The 20,918-nt window shown below is 45.0% G+C and overlaps 1 protein-coding gene across 1 annotated transcript in view; it reads right to left on the bottom strand.

The window, feature by feature from the left end:
• LOC106574198 (bcl-2-related ovarian killer protein homolog A) overlaps nt 1-20,918 on the bottom strand; it is a 42,704-nt gene that overhangs the window by 7,980 nt on the left and 13,806 nt on the right. The window contains exons 2-3 of the mRNA XM_014149864.3: nt 15,011-15,139; nt 3,407-3,570 (exon numbers count right to left, since the gene is read on the bottom strand). Of these exons, the coding sequence (XP_014005339.1) occupies nt 3,407-3,570; nt 15,011-15,139 (293 nt within the window). The remainder of the gene's footprint in view (nt 1-3,406; nt 3,571-15,010; nt 15,140-20,918) is intronic.

The following is a 20,918-nucleotide window of genomic DNA, read 5'->3' as shown; positions in this document are numbered from 1 at the left end:
TCTGACTAGTATCCATGCAGTACTACTAACAGGGTTCTGACTAGTATCCATGCAGTACTACTAACAGGGTTCTGACTAGTATCCATGTAGTACTACTGACAGGGTTCTGACTAGTATCCATGTAGTACTACTGACAGGGTTCTGACTAGTATCCATACAGTACTACTAACAGGGTTCTGACTAGTATCCCTGCAGTACTACTAACAGGGTTCTGACTAGTATCCATGCAGTACTACTGACAGGGTTCTGACTAGTATCCATGTAGTACTACTGACAGGGTTCTGACTAGTATCCATACAGTACTACTAACAGGGTTCTGACTAGTATCCATACAGTACTACTAACAGGGTTCTGACTAGTATCCATACAGCACTACTAACAGGGTTCTGACTAGTATCCATGTAGTACTACAGACAGGGTTCTGACTAGTATCCATGTAGTACTACTGACAGGGTTCTGACTAGTATCCATACAGTACTAGTAACAGGGTTCTGACTAGTATCCATGTAGTACTACTGACAGGGTTCTGACTAGTATCCATACAGTACTACTAACAGGGTTCTGACTAGTATCCATACAGTACTACTAACAGGGTTCTGACTAGTATCCATGTAGTACTACAGACAGGGTTCTGACTAGTATCCATGTAGTACTACTGACAGGGTTCTGACTAGTATCCATACAGTACTACTAACAGGGTTCTGACTAGTATCCATGTAGTACTACTAACAGGGTTCTGACTAGTATCCATACAGTACTACTAACAGGGTTCTGACTAGTATCCATACAGTACTACTGACAGGGTTCTGACTAGTATCCATACAGTACTACTAACAGGGTTCTGACTAGTATCCATACAGTACTACTAACAGGGTTCTGACTAGTATCCATACAGTACTACTAACAGGGTTCTGACTAGTATCCAAACAGTACTACTAACAGGGTTCTGACTAGTATCCATACAGTACTACTAACAGGGTTCTGACTAGTATCCATACAGTACTACTAACAGGGTTCTGACTAGTATCCATACAGTACTACTAACAGGGTTCTGACTAGTATCCATGCAGTACTTCTAACAGGGTTCTGACTAGTATCCATGCAGTACTTCTAACAGGGTTCTGACTAGTATCCATACAGTACTACTAACAGGGTTCTGACTAGTATCCATGCAGTACTACTGACAGGGTTCTGACTAGTATCCATGCAGTACTTCTAACAGGGTTCTGACTAGTATCCATGCAGTACTACTGACAGGGTTCTGACTAGTATCCATGCAGTACTACTGACAGGGTTCTGACTAGTATCCATGCAGTACTACTGACAGGGTTCTGACTAGTATCCATGCAGTACTACTGACAGGGTTCTGACTAGTATCCATGCAGTACTACTGACAGGGTTCTGACTAGTATCCATGTAGTACTACTAACAGGGTTCTGACTAGTATCCATGTAGTACTACTAACAGGGTTCTGACTAGTATCCATGCAGTACTACTGACAGGGTTCTGACTAGTATCCATACAGTACTACTAACAGGGTTCTGACTAGTATCCATGCAGTACTACTGACGGGTTCTGACTAGTATCCATGCAGTACTTCTAACAGGGTTCTGACTAGTATCCATGCAGTACTACTGACAGGGTTCTGACTAGTATCCATACAGTACTACTAACAGGGTTCTGACTAGTATCCATGCAGTACTACTGACAGGGTTCTGACTAGTATCCATACAGTACTACTAACAGGGTTCTGACTAGTATCCATACAGTACTACTGACAGGGTTCTGACTAGTATCCATGTAGTACTACTAACAGGGTTCTGACTAGTATCCATACAGTACTACTAACAGGGTTCTGACTAGTATCCATACAGTACTACTAACAGGGTTCTGACTAGTATCCATACAGTACTACTAACAGGGTTCTGACTAGTATCCATACAGTACTACTAACAGGGTTCTGACTAGTATCCATACAGTACTACTAACAGGGTTCTGACTAGTATCCATACAGTACTACTAACAGGGTTCTGACTAGTATCCATACAGTACTACTAACAGGGTTCTGACTAGTATCCATACAGTACTACTAACAGGGTTCTGACTAGTATCCATACAGTACTACTAACAGGGTTCTGACTAGTATCCATACAGTACTACTAACAGGGTTCTGACTAGTATCCATGCAGTACTTCTAACAGGGTTCTGACTAGTATCCATGCAGTACTTCTAACAGGGTTCTGACTAGTATCCATACAGTACTACTAACAGGGTTCTGACTAGTATCCATGCAGTACTACTGACAGGGTTCTGACTAGTATCCATGCAGTACTTCTAACAGGGTTCTGACTAGTATCCATGCAGTACTACTGACAGGGTTCTGACTAGTATCCATGCAGTACTACTGACAGGGTTCTGACTAGTATCCATGCAGTACTACTGACAGGGTTCTGACTAGTATCCATGCAGTACTACTGACAGGGTTCTGACTAGTATCCATGCAGTACTACTGACAGGGTTCTGACTAGTATCCATGTAGTACTACTAACAGGGTTCTGACTAGTATCCATGTAGTACTACTAACAGGGTTCTGACTAGTATCCATGCAGTACTACTGACAGGGTTCTGACTAGTATCCATACAGTACTACTAACAGGGTTCTGACTAGTATCCATGCAGTACTACTGACAGGGTTCTGACTAGTATCCATGCAGTACTTCTAACAGGGTTCTGACTAGTATCCATGCAGTACTACTGACAGGGTTCTGACTAGTATCCATACAGTACTACTAACAGGGTTCTGACTAGTATCCATGCAGTACTTCTAACAGGGTTCTGACTAGTATCCATGCAGTACTACTGACAGGGTTCTGACTAGTATCCATACAGTACTACTAACAGGGTTCTGACTAGTATCCATGCAGTACTACTGACAGGGTTCTGACTAGTATCCATGCAGTACTTCTAACAGGGTTCTGACTAGTATCCATGCAGTACTTCTAACAGGGTTCTGACTAGTATCCATGCAGTACTACTGACAGGGTTCTGACTAGTATCCATGCAGTACTACTGACAGGGCCTGCTGTAGACCCACATTATATGAAAGGTAAACATTCCCACAAGGCAGTGCGGTCTGAGCAAATGTCAGCAGTCAACCACCTTCCCTGCTGCAGAGACATTAACCACCACGACGGTGAAACCGTAGAAACACGTCCGACACCAAGTCAGCCACGCTGATGGTACCCATTTTTATTATGTCTGACTGCGGTCGTTTGATAGGCTTTTCATTCTAGCAATCCGATGTCTATGGGTGAGCATAGAAACTTAATCAATACAAAAAAGGGCATGGTGGACCTCTTAACGTTCTATAGATTCTACTGTATTTCTATACTAGTGTTTATCTTACCCATCCTCCTCTCCTCTTCAACCAGGAAACCAGGCTCTTGCGGACAAACTCCCCCATGCAGTCTACGATGGTGTGGACCATGGCTGGGTGACCATGCCTCACGCAGTCCACCGCCAGGGCACCGGCTACCGTATACAGGGACACCACCTTCCCCCACGTTATACCTGAGGAGAGATGCAGACAGAGACTCAGGACACTAGAACCTCCTACAGCAGACACATAAACACCCAGTACGACTAACAGTGCAGACGCTCTCTCTTCCGATACTGACTGAATGCAGTCTTCAGTCAGTCAAGGAATCTTCAGACATGCTCATAAAGTTATCGCGCTTCCAACACATTTCAATAATCGTAAATTAAAAAAATAAAAATGTACACCTCTTTATTGACCATTTCCTTTAAGCTTATTACACAATGGATAATGTAAAATGATTACTGTATAATACTGAAACTGTATAGCAATGACGTGAGATAATGGCTTGGGTTATACATGATCATGCTGCCTGATGGATTCATGACAGAGCATTACCACTAAGCAGTGCATTTCTGAGCTCCCTGTCTGCCTGCCTGTCTGTCTGTCTGAGCTCCCTGTCTGTCTGAGCTCCCTGTCTGCCTGTCTCTCTGAGCTCCCTGTCTGAGCTCCCTGTCTGTCTGAGCTCCCTGTCTGCCTGTCTCTCTGAGCTCCCTGTCTGTCTGAGCTCCCTGTCTGTCTGAGCTCCCTGTCTCTCTGAGCTCCCTGTCTCTCTGAGCTCCCTGTCTCTCTGAGCTCCCTGTCTGTCTGTCTGTCTGTCTGTCTGTCTGTCTGTCTGTCTGTCTGTCTGTCTGTCTGTCTGTCTCTCTGAGCTCCCTGTCTGTCTGAGCTCCCTGTCTCTCTGAGGTCGCTGTCTGAGATCCCTGCCTGTCCGTCTGCCTGCCTGTCTGTCTGAGCTCCCTGTCTGTCTGAGCTCCCTGTCTGCCTGTCTCTCTGAGCTCCCTGTCTCTCTGAGCTCCCTGTCTCTCTGAGCTCCCTGTCTGTCTGAGCTCCCTGTCTGTCTGAGCTCCCTGTCTGTCTGAGCTCCCTGTCTGTCTGTCTGAGCTCCCTGTCTGTCTGTCTGAGCTCCCTGTCTGTCTGTCTGTCTGTCTGTCTGTCTGTCTGTCTGTCTGTCTGTCTGTCTGTCTGTCTGTCTGTCTGTCTGAGCTCCCTCCCTGTCTGTCTGTCTGAGCTCCCTCCCTCCCTGTCTGTCTGAGCTCCCTCCCTCCCTGTCTGTCTGAGCTCCCTCCCTCCCTGTCTGTCTGAGCTCCCTCCCTCCCTGTCTGTCTGAGCTCCCTCCCTCCCTGTCTGTCTGAGCTCCCTGTCTGTCTGAGCTCCCTGTCTCTCTGAGCTCCCTGTCTGTCTGTCTGTCTGTCTGTCTGTCTGTCTGTCTGTCTGTCTGTCTGTCTGTCTGTCTGTCTGTCTGTCTGTCTGTCTGTCTGTCTGTCTCTCTGAGCTCCCTGTCTGTCTGAGCTCCCTGTCTCTCTGAGGTCGCTGTCTGAGATCCCTGCCTGTCCGTCTGCCTGCCTGTCTGTCTGAGCTCCCTGTCTGTCTGAGCTCCCTGTCTGCCTGTCTCTCTGAGCTCCCTGTCTCTCTGAGCTCCCTGTCTCTCTGAGCTCCCTGTCTGTCTGAGCTCCCTGTCTGTCTGAGCTCCCTGTCTGTCTGAGCTCCCTGTCTGTCTGTCTGAGCTCCCTGTCTGTCTGTCTGAGCTCCCTGTCTGTCTGTCTGTCTGTCTGTCTGTCTGTCTGTCTGTCTGTCTGTCTGTCTGTCTGAGCTCCCTCCCTGTCTGTCTGTCTGAGCTCCCTCCCTCCCTGTCTGTCTGAGCTCCCTCCCTCCCTGTCTGTCTGAGCTCCCTCCCTCCCTGTCTGTCTGAGCTCCCTCCCTCCCTGTCTGTCTGAGCTCCCTCCCTCCCTGTCTGTCTGAGCTCCCTGTCTGTCTGAGCTCCCTGTCTGTCTGAGCTCCCTGTCTGTCTGAGCTCCCTGTCTGTCTGTCTGTCTGTCTGTCTGTCTGTCTGTCTGTCTGTCTGTCTGTCTGTCTGTCTGTCTGTCTGTCTGTCTGTCTGTCTGTCTGAGCTCCCTGTCTGTCTGAGAGCCCGGAGTGTGTTTGAGGAGCTGACTGCATCTCTGCCAGGAACTCCTTCAGTGAAGGGGGGTAGAGAGAGAGAAGAGGAGAAAGAAAGGGGGAGAGAGAGAGAGAAGAGGAGAAAGAAAGGGGGGAGAGAGAGACAGAGAGAGAGGGGGGAGAGAGAGAGAGAAAGACACAGAGCGAGAGGTAAGACAGACAGAGAGCGAGAAGGGAGAGAGAGAGAAATACACAGAGCGAGAGGTAAGAGAGACAGAGAGAGAGGGGGGAGAGAGAGAGAGAAAGACACAGAGCGAGAGGTAAGTGAGACAGAGAGAGAGAGAGAGGGAGAGAGAAATACACAGAGCGAGAGGTAAGAGAGACAGAGAGATAGGGGGGAGAGAGAGAGAGAAAGAGAGAGAAAGATACAGAGCGAGAGGTAAGAGAGACAGAGAGAGAGAGGGGAGAGAGAGAGAGAGAGAGAGAGACAGAGACAGAGAGAGGAGTTATGCAACTAGAAGCAGCAGCCAGATATTCAGCAGACATGCCTAACTGCCCGTGAACAAGACCCCACCAGTACACCAGAAACAGCCAGGCCATCTCTAAAAGGGTTACATTATTCCTGACTAGCTCAGACATTTATCAAACTTGAAGCATTTGTTTTCAGTAAAGATTTTATCTAGTACGCTACCATTTATGGTAAGGTGTTCTGGCTATGAGGACTGAATAGCTCCAAGCACAGTCTAATTCCTTTCTCCAAATAAGATCATTTCAGTTCAAAGTAACATAAAATGATTTCTCACTTCTTTCTCATCCAAACAAATAGTTCTAGGGATTTTGATCTGAAAATGTAACATAATCAACAATGTAATGGACTCTGTGTGTAATTTAAGGTTTAAGTCCAACGTCATGGATTCAACAGTCATTCCCCGGCAGAATGGGACAATGTCAACACGACTATACTGTAATTAGTATAGCTATAGATACTATAGATACCATAGATACTATAGTCTCTTGTGATAGATTGTAACTATGTTTATCGCAAAACAGAAGAGACATCACAACAAAGACCCCTTGTCTATGAGTGTGAGACTTCTCCTGTCTTACACCTGGTCAAATAACTCTCTCCACCACGTTACTAATGGAGAGAAAGTACTGCATGTACTGTATGTACTGTAAGTACTGTATGTACTGTAACTACTGCATGTACTGTATGTACTGTAAGAACTGTATGTACTGTATGTACTGTATGTACTGTATGTACTGTAACTACTGTATGTACTGTATGTACTGTAACTACTGTATGTACTGTAACTACTGTATGTACTGTAACTACTGTATGTACTGTATGTACTGTATGTACTGTATGTACTGTACTGTACTGTAACTACTGTATGTACTGTAACTACTGTATGTACTGTAACTACTGTAAGTACTGTAACTACTGTAAGTACTGTATGTACTGTAACTACTGTAAGTACTGTATGTACTGTATGTACTGTAACTACTGTAAGTACTGTATGTACTGTATGTACTGTAACTACTGTATGTACTATAACTACTGTAAGTACTGTATGTACTGTATGTACTGTAACTACTGTATATACTGTATGTACTGTATGTATTGTAACTACTGTAACTACTGTATGTACTGTAACTACTGTATGTACTGTAACTACTGTATGTACTGTATGTACTGTAAGTACTGTATGTACTGTATGTACTGTAAGAACTATGTACTGTATGTACTGTATGTACTGTAACTACTGTAACTACTGTATGTACTGTATGTACTGTATGTACTGTAAGAACTATGTACTGTAGGTACTGTATGTACTGTATGTACTGTAACTACTGTAACTACTGTAAGTACTGTATGTACTGTATGTACTGTAACTACTGTAAGTACTGTAAGTACTGTAACTACTGTATGTACTGTAACGTACTGTATGTACTGTATGTACTGTATGTACTGTATGTACTGTAACTACTGTAAGTACTGTATGTACTGTATGTACTGTATGTAGCCGGACTCGAGCTGGGATACATCCCAAATGGACCTCTATTTCCCTTTGGTGGCTCTGGTCAAAAGTACTGCATTGTATAGGGAATACGATGCCATTTGTGACAGCCTGTCACGGATGTGTGGAGAGACGGACCAAGGCGCAGAGTGCTCTGAGTTCCACATGTTTTATTTAGTGAAACTTACAAAACAAAAGGAAACAAACAACTAACCGTAACATCAGCGGTGCTACATGCACTAACTCAAAACAAGATCCCACAAAATGCAGTGGGGAAATGGCTGCCTAAATATGATCCCCAATCAGAGACAACGATAAACAGTAACAACAGGACTAGGTCAACAACAGAATAACAACAGGACTAGGTCAACAACAGAATAACAACAGGACTAGGTCAACAGCAGAATAACAACAGGACTAGGTCAACAGCAGAATAACAACGGGACTAGGTCAACAGCAGAATAACAACCGGGACTAGGTCAACAGCAGAATAACAACAGGACTAGGTCAACAGCAGAATAACAACAGGACTAGGTCAACAGCAGAATAACAACGGGACTAGGTCAACAGCAGAATAACAACGGGACTAGGTCAACAGCAGAATAACAACAGGACTAGGTCAACAGCAGAATAACAACAGGACTAGGTCAACAACAGAATAACAACAGGACTAGGTCAACAACAGAATAACAACAGGACTAGGTCAACAGCAGAATAACAACAGGACTAGGTCAACAGCAGAATAACAACAGGACTAGGTCAACAGCAGAGTGAACAACAGGACTAGGTCAACAGCAGAATAACAACAGGACTAGGTCAACAGCAGAGTGACAACAGGACTAGGTCAACAGCAGAATAACAACAGGACTAGGTCAACAGCAGAATAACAACAGGACTAGGTCAACAGCAGAATAACAACAGGACTAGGTCAACAGCAGAATAACAACAGGACTAGGTCAACAGCAGAATAACAACAGGACTAGGTCAACAGCAGAGTAACAACAGGACTAGGTCAACAACAGAATAACAACAGGACTAGGTCAACAGCAGAATAACAACAGGACTAGGTCAACAGCAGAATAACAACGGGACTAGGTCAACAGCAGAATAACAACAGGACTAGGTCAACAGCAGAATAACAACAGGACTAGGTCAACAGCAGAATAACAACAGGACTAGGTCAACAGCAGAATAACAACAGGACTAGGTCAACAGCAGAATAACAACAGGACTAGGTCAACAGCAGAATAACAACAGGACTAGGTCAACAGCAGAATAACAACAGGACTAGGTCAACAGCAGAATAACAACAGGACTAGGTCAACAGCAGAATGAACAACAGGACTAGGTCAACAGCAGAATAACAACAGGACTAGGTCAACAGCAGAATAACAACAGGACTAGGTCAACAGCAGAATAACAACAGGACTAGGTCAACAGCAGAGTGAAAACAGGACTAGGTCAACAGCAGAATAACAACAGGACTAGGTCAACAGCAGAATAACAACAGGACTAGGTCAACAGCAGAATAACAACAGGACTAGGTCAACAGCAGAATAACAACAGGACTAGGTCAACAGCAGAGTGAAAACAGGACTAGGTCAACAGCAGAATAACAACAGGACTAGGTCAACAGCAGAATAACAACAGGACTAGGTCAACAGCAGAATAACAACAGGACTAGGTCAACAGCAGAATAACAACAGGACTAGGTCAACAGCAGAATAACAACAGGACTAGGTCAACAGCAGAGTGAAAACAGGACTAGGTCAACAGCAGAATAACAACAGGACTAGGTCAACAGCAGAGTGACAACAGGACTAGGTCAACAGCAGAATAACAACAGGACTAGGTCAACAGCAGAATAACAACAGGACTAGGTCAACAGCAGAATAACAACAGGACTAGGTCAACAGCAGAATAACAACAGGAGAAATCCCTAAGAATGGCTCTGCAGCGTTTCTTGCTACTAACAGGATGCCTAGTACACAGATATGATCTCATTTCACCATCCTGTTGTAGCCACTTACTGTACGTCTGTCTGCTTAAAACCACAGTTATGGTTCTCAGAAGAATACTTTAGCCATTTCAGACAGTAAATTCAGTTAAGATCATGGCCTGGATTGCATCCCAAATGGCTCCTCATTCCCTATAGGTGGGTCTAAAGTAGTGCACTATAAAAGGAATAGGGGGCAATTTGGAACAAACGACTGATGTTTGCCCTTGAGCTGCCACTCCTTAAAGGGATATTTTGACATTTTGGCAACTATGCACCTTTTTTATACTTACCCTTTTTAAAGCCCTTTTTTTCTAACTCTGGTAGACTTTCAGTTAGTTAGTTAGTTAGCAATGGCTCCAGAAACTACCGTCAACATCCTTCAAACTGCACACAGAGACATAGAAATGGTTGCCATGAGTTCATCGGAACATTTTTTTTGCTTAATTGCCCAAATGTCAAATTATCCCTTTAATTTCCGTTTGTTGCAGAGTTAGAGGTACTGTAGCAGGGTGGAGATTGTAGGGAATTACTCTGGAGAAGGCTGATTAAATTGTGGAGTAAACTCCCTGGGCTAGGTGGGGCCTAACAGAACAGAACAGTCTGGCAGTCTGGCATGTGCATTTTCTAACCCAATATGGGCCAGCCTTGAGTTCAGCCCTCTACCAGTTCTGTTCTGAAGGGAGAGCAGAGCAGCAACAGGAAATAATCTACAGTCTAGAATTCACAGCTTCCAGGCTTCTGGTTGTCATATTCTAACCAAATATTGGTTCCAGAATTCTTCCCTCGACCAGTTCCATTCCGAGTCTGACAGGAGGAGACCCATCTCAGAGTATAGGAGTGCTGATCTAGAATCAGTTTTCCTTACGGATCACAACATATACGATTGTATAGACAGGTGGGGACCTGATCATAGATCAGCATTGTGAATACGGGCCCTGGTCCCCGTCCCCCCCTGTCCATGTGATTCATTGTGATCTAAGGCCCTATTCCCACTACTAGAGATGAAGTGGAGTGCCGAAAGAGATTTCTACTTTTCAATTCACATGACATCCTTGCCTTACCTGTCGTTGTGGCTGGCAACGCGACATTCTGGGTCCGCAAAGCGACATTCTAGGTCCGCAACGCGACATTCTGGGTCCGCAACGCCACATTCTGGGTCCCAACGCCACATTCTGGGTTCGCAACGCCACATTCTGGGTCCGCCATGCCACATTCTGGGTCCGCAACGCCACATTCTGGGTCCGCAACGCCACATTCTGGGTCCGCAACGCCACATTCTGGGTCCCAACGCCACATTCTGGGTTCGCAACGCCACATTCTGGGTCCGCAACACCACATTCTGGGTCCACAATGCCACATTCTGGGTCGCAACGCCACATTCTGGGTTCGCAACGCCACATTCTGGGTCCGCAACGCCACATTCTGGGTCCGCAACGCCACATTCTGGGTCCGCAACGCCACATTCTGGGTCCGCAACGCCACATTCTGGGTCCCAACGCCACATTCTGGGTCCGCAACGCCACATTCTGGGTTCGCAACGCCACATTCTGGGTTCGCAACGCCACATTCTGGGTCCGCAACGCCACATTCTGGGTCCGCAACGCCACATTCTGGGTCCGCAACGCCACATTCTGGGTCCGCAACGCCACATTCTGGGTCCGCAACGCCACATTCTGGGTCCCCGCCACACGGGCCGCACGCCACTTCGGCCGCCGCCCCTGGGTCCCAACGCCACATTCTGGGTTCGCAACGCCACATTCTGGGTCCGCAACGCCACATTCTGGGTCCGCAACGCCACATTCTGGGTCCACAGCTCAAAGTGACAATAAATATCACAGTAGCCACTAGCCAGTTAGCACCAACTATTTAACAATCCGAGCAACTTTTCTTCTAAAACATATTACACTATTGAATGATGCAACAATTCACAAGCATGTGCAGAAAATTAAATGGTTTTATTTTCTAGTCATACACATTAAATTAGCTGACAATACACAGCTAGCGAAGTCCTGCTAGTCTGCTATCTAACAACATGCTTCATGATCAAGTAACGTTAGCATATCAATAATGAACGTTTTACCCCTCCCATACGAATATAAAAGTACAGTAACATTATCATACACTGTCATTAAAATTATTATATAGATAGGCTAAACAGCTAGGTAATGTCAGCTAGCAAGCTAAACAAAATAATTTCTTCATCCTTCTCAAATCAACGTGCTGGCTGTTAGCTGAATGTTGACCTTTAGCTGAACCATAGCTTACACTAGCATATTAAAGTTACCTTAGAACAAACCAGACTTCATTTGATCAATATCATGGAAGTCATCAGGACTATATAAGTTAAAAAGGCTCCCGAGTGGCGCAGCGGTCTAAGGCACTGCATCTCAGTGGTAGACGTGTCACTACAGACCCTGGTTCGATTCCAGGCTGTATCACAACCAGTTGTGATTGGGAGTCCCATATGGCAGTGCACAATTGGCCCAGCATCTCCCAGGTTAGGGTTTGGCCGGGGTAGGCCGTCATTGTAAATAAGAATTTGTTCTTAACTGACTTGCCTAGTTAAAATAAAGGTTAAATAAAAAAAGCAAATTGCAACTGAAAACAAGTCTCAAAGATAAGGAACGTTTTTATATTTCAGCTGTTTTAAAAAAGAAATCTCTGCTATTGACATTTTTAATGTAACATCGTTGGCTCAACGATACAAATGTGTTTACACTGCCCTGTTTAGAAGGGGGCAACTGTCAGGCGTGTGTCGGTCGTGACGTCACCAGTTTGCAGTATATTTATAACAGAGGGTATTTTGGCAAAAAATCTACCAAGTGTGAAGAGGCAAAACTGACTCTAGATCAGGACTCCTAATTTTATGAATATGAAGCCCAGAGCAGCAGCATAAAGACATTTTTCAGTCTCCAGTCTTAAGGCTCCTGGACGAATGATTGTTCAGGCTTCTACAGACTCATGGCGGAGTCTCAATCTCTACTGTACAGACTCATGGCTGAGTCTCAATCTCTCCTCTACAGGCTCATGGCTGAGTCTCAATCTCTCCTCTACAGGCTCATGGCTGAGTCTCAATCACTCCTCTACAGGCTCATGGCTGAGTCTCAATCTCTCCTCTACAGGCTCATGGCTGAGTCTCAATTTGTCCTCTACAGGCTCATGGCTGAGTCTCAATCTGTCTACAGGCTCATGGCGGAGTCTCAATCTGTCCTCTACAGGTTCATGGCTGAGTCTCAATCTCTCCTCTACAGGCTCATGGCTGAGTCTCAATCTCCCCTCTACAGGCTCATGGCTGAATCTCAATCGCGCTTCTCTACAGGCTCATGGCTGAGTCTAAATCTCTCCTCTACAGGCTCATGGCTGAGTCTCAATCACTCCTCTACAGGCTCATGGCTGAGTCTCAATCTCTCCTCTACAGGCTCATGGCTGAGTCTCAATCTCTCCTCTACAGGCTCATGGCTGAGTCTCAATCTCTCCTCTACAGGCTCATGGCTGAGTGTCAATCTCTTCTCTACAGGCTCATGGCTGAGTCTGAATCACTCCTCTACAGGCTCATGGCTGAGTCTGAATCACTCCTCTACAGGCTCATTGCTGAGTCTCAATCACTCCTCTACAGGCTCATGGCTGAGTCTCAATCACTCCTCTACAGGCTCATGGCTGAGTCTCAATCACTCCTCTACAGGCTCATGGCTGAATCTCAATCACTCCTCTACAGGCTCATGGCTGAGTCTCAATCTCTCCTCTACAGGCTCATGGCTGAGTCTAAATCTCTCCTCTACAGGCTCATGGCTGAGTCTCAATCACTCCTCTACAGGCTCATGGCTGAGTCTCAATCTCTCCTCTACAGGCTCATGGCTGAGTCTCAATCTCTCCTCTACAGGCTCATGGCTGAGTCTCAATCACTGCTCTACAGGCTCATGGCTGAGTCTCAATCTCTCCTCTACAGGCTCATGGCTGAGTCTCAATCTCTTCTCTACAGGCTCATGGCTGAGTCTGAATCACTCCTCTACAGGCTCATGGCTGAGTCTGAATCACTCCTCTACAGGCTCATTGCTGAGTCTCAATCACTCCTCTACAGGCTCATTGCTGAGTCTCAATCACTCCTCTACAGGCTCATGGCTGAGTCTCAATCTCTTCTCTACAGGCTCATGGCTGAGTCTCAATCTCTCCTCTACAGGCTCATTGCTGAGTCTCAATCTCTCCTCTACAGGCTCATGGCTGAGTCTCAATCACTGCTCTACAGGCTCATGGCTGAGTCTCAATCTCTCCTCTACAGGCTCATGGCTGAGTCTCAATCTCTCCTCTACAGGCTCATGGCTGAGTCTAAATCTCTCCTCTACAGGCTCATGGCTGAGTCTCAATCACTCCTCTACAGGCTCATGGCTGAGTCTCAATCTCTCCTCTACAGGCTCATGGCTGAGTCTCAATCTCTCCTCTACAGGCTCATGGCTGAGTCTCAATCTCTCCTCTACAGGCTCATGGCTGAGTCTCAATCACTGCTCTACAGGCTCATGGCTGAGTCTCAATCTCTCCTCTACAGGCTCATGGCTGAGTCTCAATCTCTTCTCTACAGGCTCATGGCTGAGTCTGAATCACTCCTCTACAGGCTCATGGCTGAGTCTGAATCACTCCTCTACAGGCTCATTGCTGAGTCTCAATCACTCCTCTACAGGCTCATTGCTGAGTCTCAATCACTCCTCTACAGGCTCATGGCTGAGTCTCAATCTCTTCTCTACAGGCTCATGGCTGAGTCTCAATCTCTCCTCTACAGGCTCATTGCTGAGTCTCAATCTCTCCTCTACAGGCTCCAGGTTGCTCAGAGTGTGTTTACGTTGTAAAATCCCCTGAAGCTCTATGAGCTTTTAATCTAAACTTAAAAGACAGAAAAATACTGAATCTGTACAGAAATATCAGAAGTGGTCTATTTCTCCCTTCTCCCACAGAACTATGCTTTAGCACCCTGTCAGTAAATCATTTTAAAGAGTGGTAAAATAAATGTAACACACCACACTGAGAGCTGGTCTTCCTTGAAGTGAGTCAAGCAAAGTGCTCCCGAAGTTGAAATATCTTCATTGTGTTTGATTGATAATGAATCCACTAGTTCCTCCTTTTCTAAACAAAGCACACAGCTAAAGGCCCCCAACATCCTCTGTGCTTCCTTACTTCTCTTTTTCATGAATACTTGTGCTAATATTTGCCACAATACAAGAACTCTGTACTAACATTGCCACTGGCATCATGTTACAACCCAGATACATTATAATCAGAGTAGTGTCGTCCATACATTATAATATATGTTACAGTACTACGGCGAACTAAGCCAAGCCAAATCAAGTTGAGCTGGCCTGGTTATGAATCCACCATATTGTAGATAGTAGATGGAAACATGCTGCTGAAAAGATCACATCCGAGTCAACACAGGTCATGTAAAATGAGCAATTGTTTGTTTGCCCCAGGCTTGTTGTCAGAAAGGTATAGTCCTACTGGTGTGGTAGTGAATAGTTATTGACCTACCGGTGGAGAAGATCTCTGCAGCCACAGCCAGGAAGGCATCAGACACCACACTCTCAGACGCAACGGTGATGTTCAGCTGACGAGCTACGTTACGGTAGATGTTGGGCCGCAGGAACTCCAACTCATCACCTAGGGAACAACAGAACAGGTAGTGAGCCAATCAGGAACTCCAACTCATCACCTAGGGAACAACAGAACAGGTAGTGAGCCAATCAAGTAATATAACTCATCATCTAGGGAACAACAGAACAGGTAGTGAGCCAATCAGGAACTCCAACTCATCACCTAGGGAACAACAGAACAGATAGTGAGCCAATCAGGAACTCTCCAACTCATCACCTAGGGAACAACATAACAGGTACTTAGCCAATCAGGTACTCCAACTGATCACCTAGGGAACAACAGAACAGGTAGTGAGCCAATCAGGAACTCCAACTCATCACCTAGAGAACAACAGAACAGGTAGTGAACCAATCAGGAACTCTCCAACTCATCACCTAGGGAACAACAGAACAGGTAGTGAGCCAATCAGGAACTCCAACTCATCACCTAGGGAACAACAGAACAGGTACTTAGCCAATCAGGTACTCCAACTCATCACCTAGGGAACAACAGAACAGGTAGTGAGCCAATCAGGTACTCCAACTCATCACCTAGGGAACAACAGAACAGGTAGTGAGCCAATCAGGAACTCCAACTCATCACCTAGGGAACAACAGAACAGGTAGTGAGCCAATCAGGAACTCTCCAACTCATCACCTAGGGAACAACAGAACAGGTAGTGAGCCAATCAGGAAGTCCAACTCATCACCTAGGGAACAACAGAACAGGTAGTGAGCCAATCAGGAACTCTCCAACTCATCACCTTGGGAACAACAGAACAGGTAGTGAGCCAATCAGGTACTCCAACTCATCACCTAGGGAACAACAGAACAGGAAGTGAGCCAATCAGGAAGTCCAACTCATCATCTAGGGAACAACATAACAGGTACTTAGCCAATCAGGTACTCCAACTGATCACCTAGGGAACAACAGAACAGTTAGTGAGCCAATCAAGTAATATAACTCATCATCTAGGGAACAACAGAACAGGTACTTAGCCAATCAGGAACTCCAACTCATCACCTAGGGAACAACAGAACAGGTAGTGAGCCAATCAGGAAGTCCAACTCATCACCTAGGGAACAACAGAACAGGTGGTGAGCCAATCAGGAACTCTCCAACTCATCACCTAGGGAACAACAGAACAGGTAGTGAGCCAATCAGGAACTCCAACTCATCACCTAGGGAACAACAGAACAGGTACTTAGCCAATCAGGTACTCCAACTCATCACCTAGGGAACAACAGAACAGGTAGTGAGCCAATCAGGTACTCCAACTCATCACCTAGGGAACAACAGAACAGGTAGTGAGCCAATCAGGAACTCCAACTCATCACCTAGGGAACAACAGAACAGGTAGTGAGCCAATCAGGAACTCTCCAACTCATCACCTAGGGAACAACAGAACAGGTAGTGAGCCAATCAGGAAGTCCAACTCATCACCTAGGGAACAACAGAACAGGTAGTGAGCCAATCAGGAACTCTCCAACTCATCACCTAGGGAACAACAGAACAGGTAGTGAGCCAATCAGGAACTCCAACTCATCACCTAGGGAACAACAGAACAGGTAGTGAGCCAATCAGGAAGTCCAACTCATCACCTAGGGAACAACAGAACAGGAAGTGAGCCAATCAGGAACTCCAACTCATCACCTAGGGAACAACAGAACAGGTAGTGAGCCAATCAGGTACTCCAACTCATCACCTAGGGAACAACAGAACAGGAAGTGAGCCAATCAGGAAGTCCAACTCATCATCTAGGGAACAACATAACAGGTACTTAGCCAATCAGGTACTCCAACTGATCACCTAGGGAACAACAGAACAGGTAGTGAGCCAATCAAGTAATATAACTCATCATCTAGGGAACAACATAACAGGTACTTAGCCAATCAGGTAATATAACTCATCGCCTAGGGAACAACAACGGATCCATCTGTACCTGAATAACCGAGACCCGAGCAGGTCCGGATCCAGAACTCTAAATAATGTCAGATCAGTCTGGGTCAGATCGGAAAGGATTGTCGCAGGTTTCAGGTATGTGTAATTTTAACTGACTTGTCCGGAAGGACCCGTACAGATCCGAACGAGACTGTAGCAGTAGAGAGAGAGAGAGAGAGAGAAATGTTAGAATTTATGCTGCTGCTCTTTGCTTTTCACGAGAGTGAAGCGTGGCGCGTGTGGCTTGTTGTTGTTGGCCAATCATAAATCATCAAAGGGGCACCAGGCTACAGTCACAAGCTCAAGGAGAAGGATAGGCCACAATGACCAAAAGCCAACAGGTGGGCTACTTTATATTCTGAATGGAGTTGTTGTTGTGTGTTACTGTAGGAAAGAGAAAGCGCATATTCTCCAGCCTAATGTTAGCTAGCTTGACTAGCTTCTCTCGTGTTGATGCAGTGAAGATAGGTACTACGTAATCATATTTTGATGATAAATAACCTAGCTATGACAGCTACTAGTCTACTATAGCGCAAGTCGGCTTGGTCACTTTTGCCTCTCTCTCCCCCTCCTCTCCAGCATTATAATCTCTGGCTAATAAAGTACACAAATCGGATCAGACCGGGTCTGGGTCAGACCAGGTCTATATGGAACGGGTTCAATCAATCACATTTATTTATAAAGCCCTTCTTACAGCGGCTGATATCTCAAAGTGCTGTACAGAAACCCAGCCTAAAACCCCAAACAGCAAGCGATGCAGGTGTAGAAGCACGGTGGCTAGGAAAAACTCCCTAGAAAGGCCAGAACCTAGGAAGAAACCTAGAGAGGAACCAGGCTCTGAGGGGTGGCCAGTCCTCTTCTGGCTGTGCCGGGTGGAGATTATAACAGAACATGGCCAAGATGTTCAAATGTTCATAGATAATGGGTCGAGATATCCTCGGGTCCGTTCGGAATGGGTCTCTATTTAAAAAAAATATTTGTATGCATATCAGGTCCGGGTATGAAAGCCCCAGGTCCATTTCAGAACGGGTCCAACTTTTTTTTTGATACCCGTGAAGACCTCTAGTAGTGAGCCAGTGAGGTGGTTTGGTTTCCTAGTCTGGTCCGAGGTGTGTTTGTGCTCAGCTCACTAGAATAAGGAATACTATTTTAACAGGATCTCTTTGTATAGACCACTCCTATGGTCATTCGTCAACCGTATGAAGTTGACAAGACCGTACAAACAGATGTTGAACCACGCTAGTGACGTCCCTGTTCTCTGTTCACTAGGTACTAGTTCAGGCACCAAATCTTTCAGTAAGTTATCTTCCTTTACACTGGTATCATTTCTGCTATTAGCTGCAGCAGGTCAGGTGCACCTGATCCAGGGGCTCTGGTCAAAAGTAGAGCAGAGAGACAAATTCCAACACCAAGTTAATCTGACCACGCAGGCTTGGCTACTAGCCTGTAGAAAGCCTGTAAAATAGCTGGATCTATAAACAGAGCCTATTAAAGTGAAATATTCGCTTTTTTTTATGAAGCCGGGAAAAGACAGAAAAATCTAAATCTAATTTGTCCTATTCACTAATAAGGGATTTCAACATCAGGAGCTTCACTACTGCTACAGTACTGTACCTTTACTGATCTGCTGTACTTCAACAACAGATGTACTCACATCGGATGGGTTGATTTTAGGATTCAACAGCCTAATACATACTTGTAGAGTAGGTTTACCCCGTTAATGTACTTGGTAATGTAAACTTTTTTTTTTTTTCTTCATGTAAAGACATTATGAGTGGAATGGGATTATGTCTTACGTTGAAAACAAATATGTTTACTTTACAAAGTACATTAATGGGCTAAACCTTTTCTAATGTATTAGGCTGTTTGAGAGAAGGTCTTTTTTGGCTTCAGACAAAAGCTAATATTTCACTTAAACATATTTTTTTTGTATTGATTTCCAGGGTTTTTTCCCTGGAAGATCTGATAATAACACAAGTTCTGCCACCAAACGTTATTACTGTGCATTATAACTATTTGGAATTGCATTAAACAACATGGCTGTAAACGGTAACTTATTTTGGTTTTCAAAATGGTACAGCTCTTTAACAGTTTAAACTACAGACACTAGATAAACTGTAAAAAAAAAGTCTTACAATGAAATAACTTGTTTATACTGTATAATGATTTAATTGTGCATACATTTTCATAAAAGGAATACACCACAATACGTAACTTCCCCCCGGAATGGATTTTCTGAATACCGTGTCAGGCCGAACAATGCCATTGAGCTGTTTATTCGGTCTTGCAGAAGAAGCAGCTACTCTTCCTGGGATCCGCAACAACAACAAAAAACGCACAGCATGACAAGTAACAAAAGAGACAGTTTGCGCTGTTCTCTGAAGGGAGTAGTACACAGCGTTGTATGAGATCTTCAGTTTCTTGGCAATTTCTCGCATGGAATAGCCTTCATTTCTCAGAACAAGAATAGACTGACGAGTTTCAGAAGAAAGTTCTTTGTTTCTGGCCATTTTGAGCCAGGATACTGTCACGCCCTGACCTGAGAGAGCCTTTTTTATGTCTCTATTTAGGTTTGGTCAGGGTGTGATTTGGGTGGACATTCGATGTCCTTTTTCTATGTATTTGTATTTCTTTGTTTTGGCCTGGTATGGCTCTCAATCAGGGACAGCTGTACATCGTTGTCGCTGATTGGGAGTCATACTTAAGCAGCCTGTTTTCCTTTGGGGTTTGTGGGTAGTTCATTTCTGTTTAGTGTTTTGTTATACCTGACAGAACTGTTTGGCTGTCATTTTCTTGTTTTGTTCAAAGTGTCTCGATTACAATTAAATATGAGCACTCAACACGCTGCGCCTTGGTCTACTTCTTCAGACAGCCGTTACAGATTGATTACACACCAGTACAGTAGTTGAAGGCATGCACCTCTAATGCTTGTTTGTGGCCGCCATAATTCCTTACCAAGAAGAAGAAGACCGGGAGAGGTTTTGCATAGGCAACTGAATAACATACTGTAACATTAGGATGGCTGGTGGGTCAAGAGCCCTGTTTAAAAAGCTGTTGGACTGGTTCAAACTGCTATTTTGAAAGCGGGAATGCCGGCGGGTAGCGAGGATGAGGCGATGGAGGATATGGAGAGAAGGTTGGAGAAGTAACAGATTGACGGAATCATGATGGAATTAGAAGCGCTGGTTGATTCTGACGGTGCGTTAAGCAAGCTGGGTGAGAGTGAGTGGAAGACCGTGGCAATGAAAAATAGAGCAAAAACAACGCACATTGTAGATTATCATTGGTTTCTTGTTGGAGTGCGATTTGTTAATAATGATGTATACTTGAGGAGATTCATTTGAGGTCAAAAGATATAGAGGATGCATTAGGAAAGGTAGAGTCAGTCAGAGTTACCAGGAGTGGTTTTGCTCTGATTTTACGCGCCTCGGAAGAGCAGAAGGACAAAGCTTTGTTGCTCCATAAATTGGTGACATCTGAAGTGGAGAGCATTAATTTTCAGAGCAGGGCACCAATTAAAAAGGTGTGATATCAGGAGTATCGCTGGACATTGAGGTTTCAAGTCTTAAGAAGAAGATTCCAGGCGTGGTGGGAGCACGGTTTCCCGTACCATGTAGTGGATGGACAGAAGGAAGAAAGCCCGTCGGTTTTTACTGATGTTTGATGAAGAGTATCTGCGTACACATGTAAAGATTGGATACGTAAGAGCCTTCGTAAAAAATACACCGTTACAGTGCCAAAAATGATGTCTCAAGTGTGTGTCAATGGAATCAACATGTAGTTCAAGAATCTTATGATGCACGGTGTAGCAATTGTGGTGGAAATCACCGAATTCCTGGAGCGCCCTACTAGGGTAAAGGAGTTT

The sequence above is a fragment of the Salmo salar genome, chromosome 16, assembly GCF_965601325.2.
Source record: "Salmo salar chromosome 16, fSalSal1, whole genome shotgun sequence".
In the NCBI taxonomy this organism is placed as follows: Eukaryota; Metazoa; Chordata; class Actinopteri; order Salmoniformes; family Salmonidae; genus Salmo; species Salmo salar.
The sequence above is the reverse complement of the archived record's forward strand: the minus strand, read 5'-3'. Positions and strand labels throughout refer to the sequence as shown.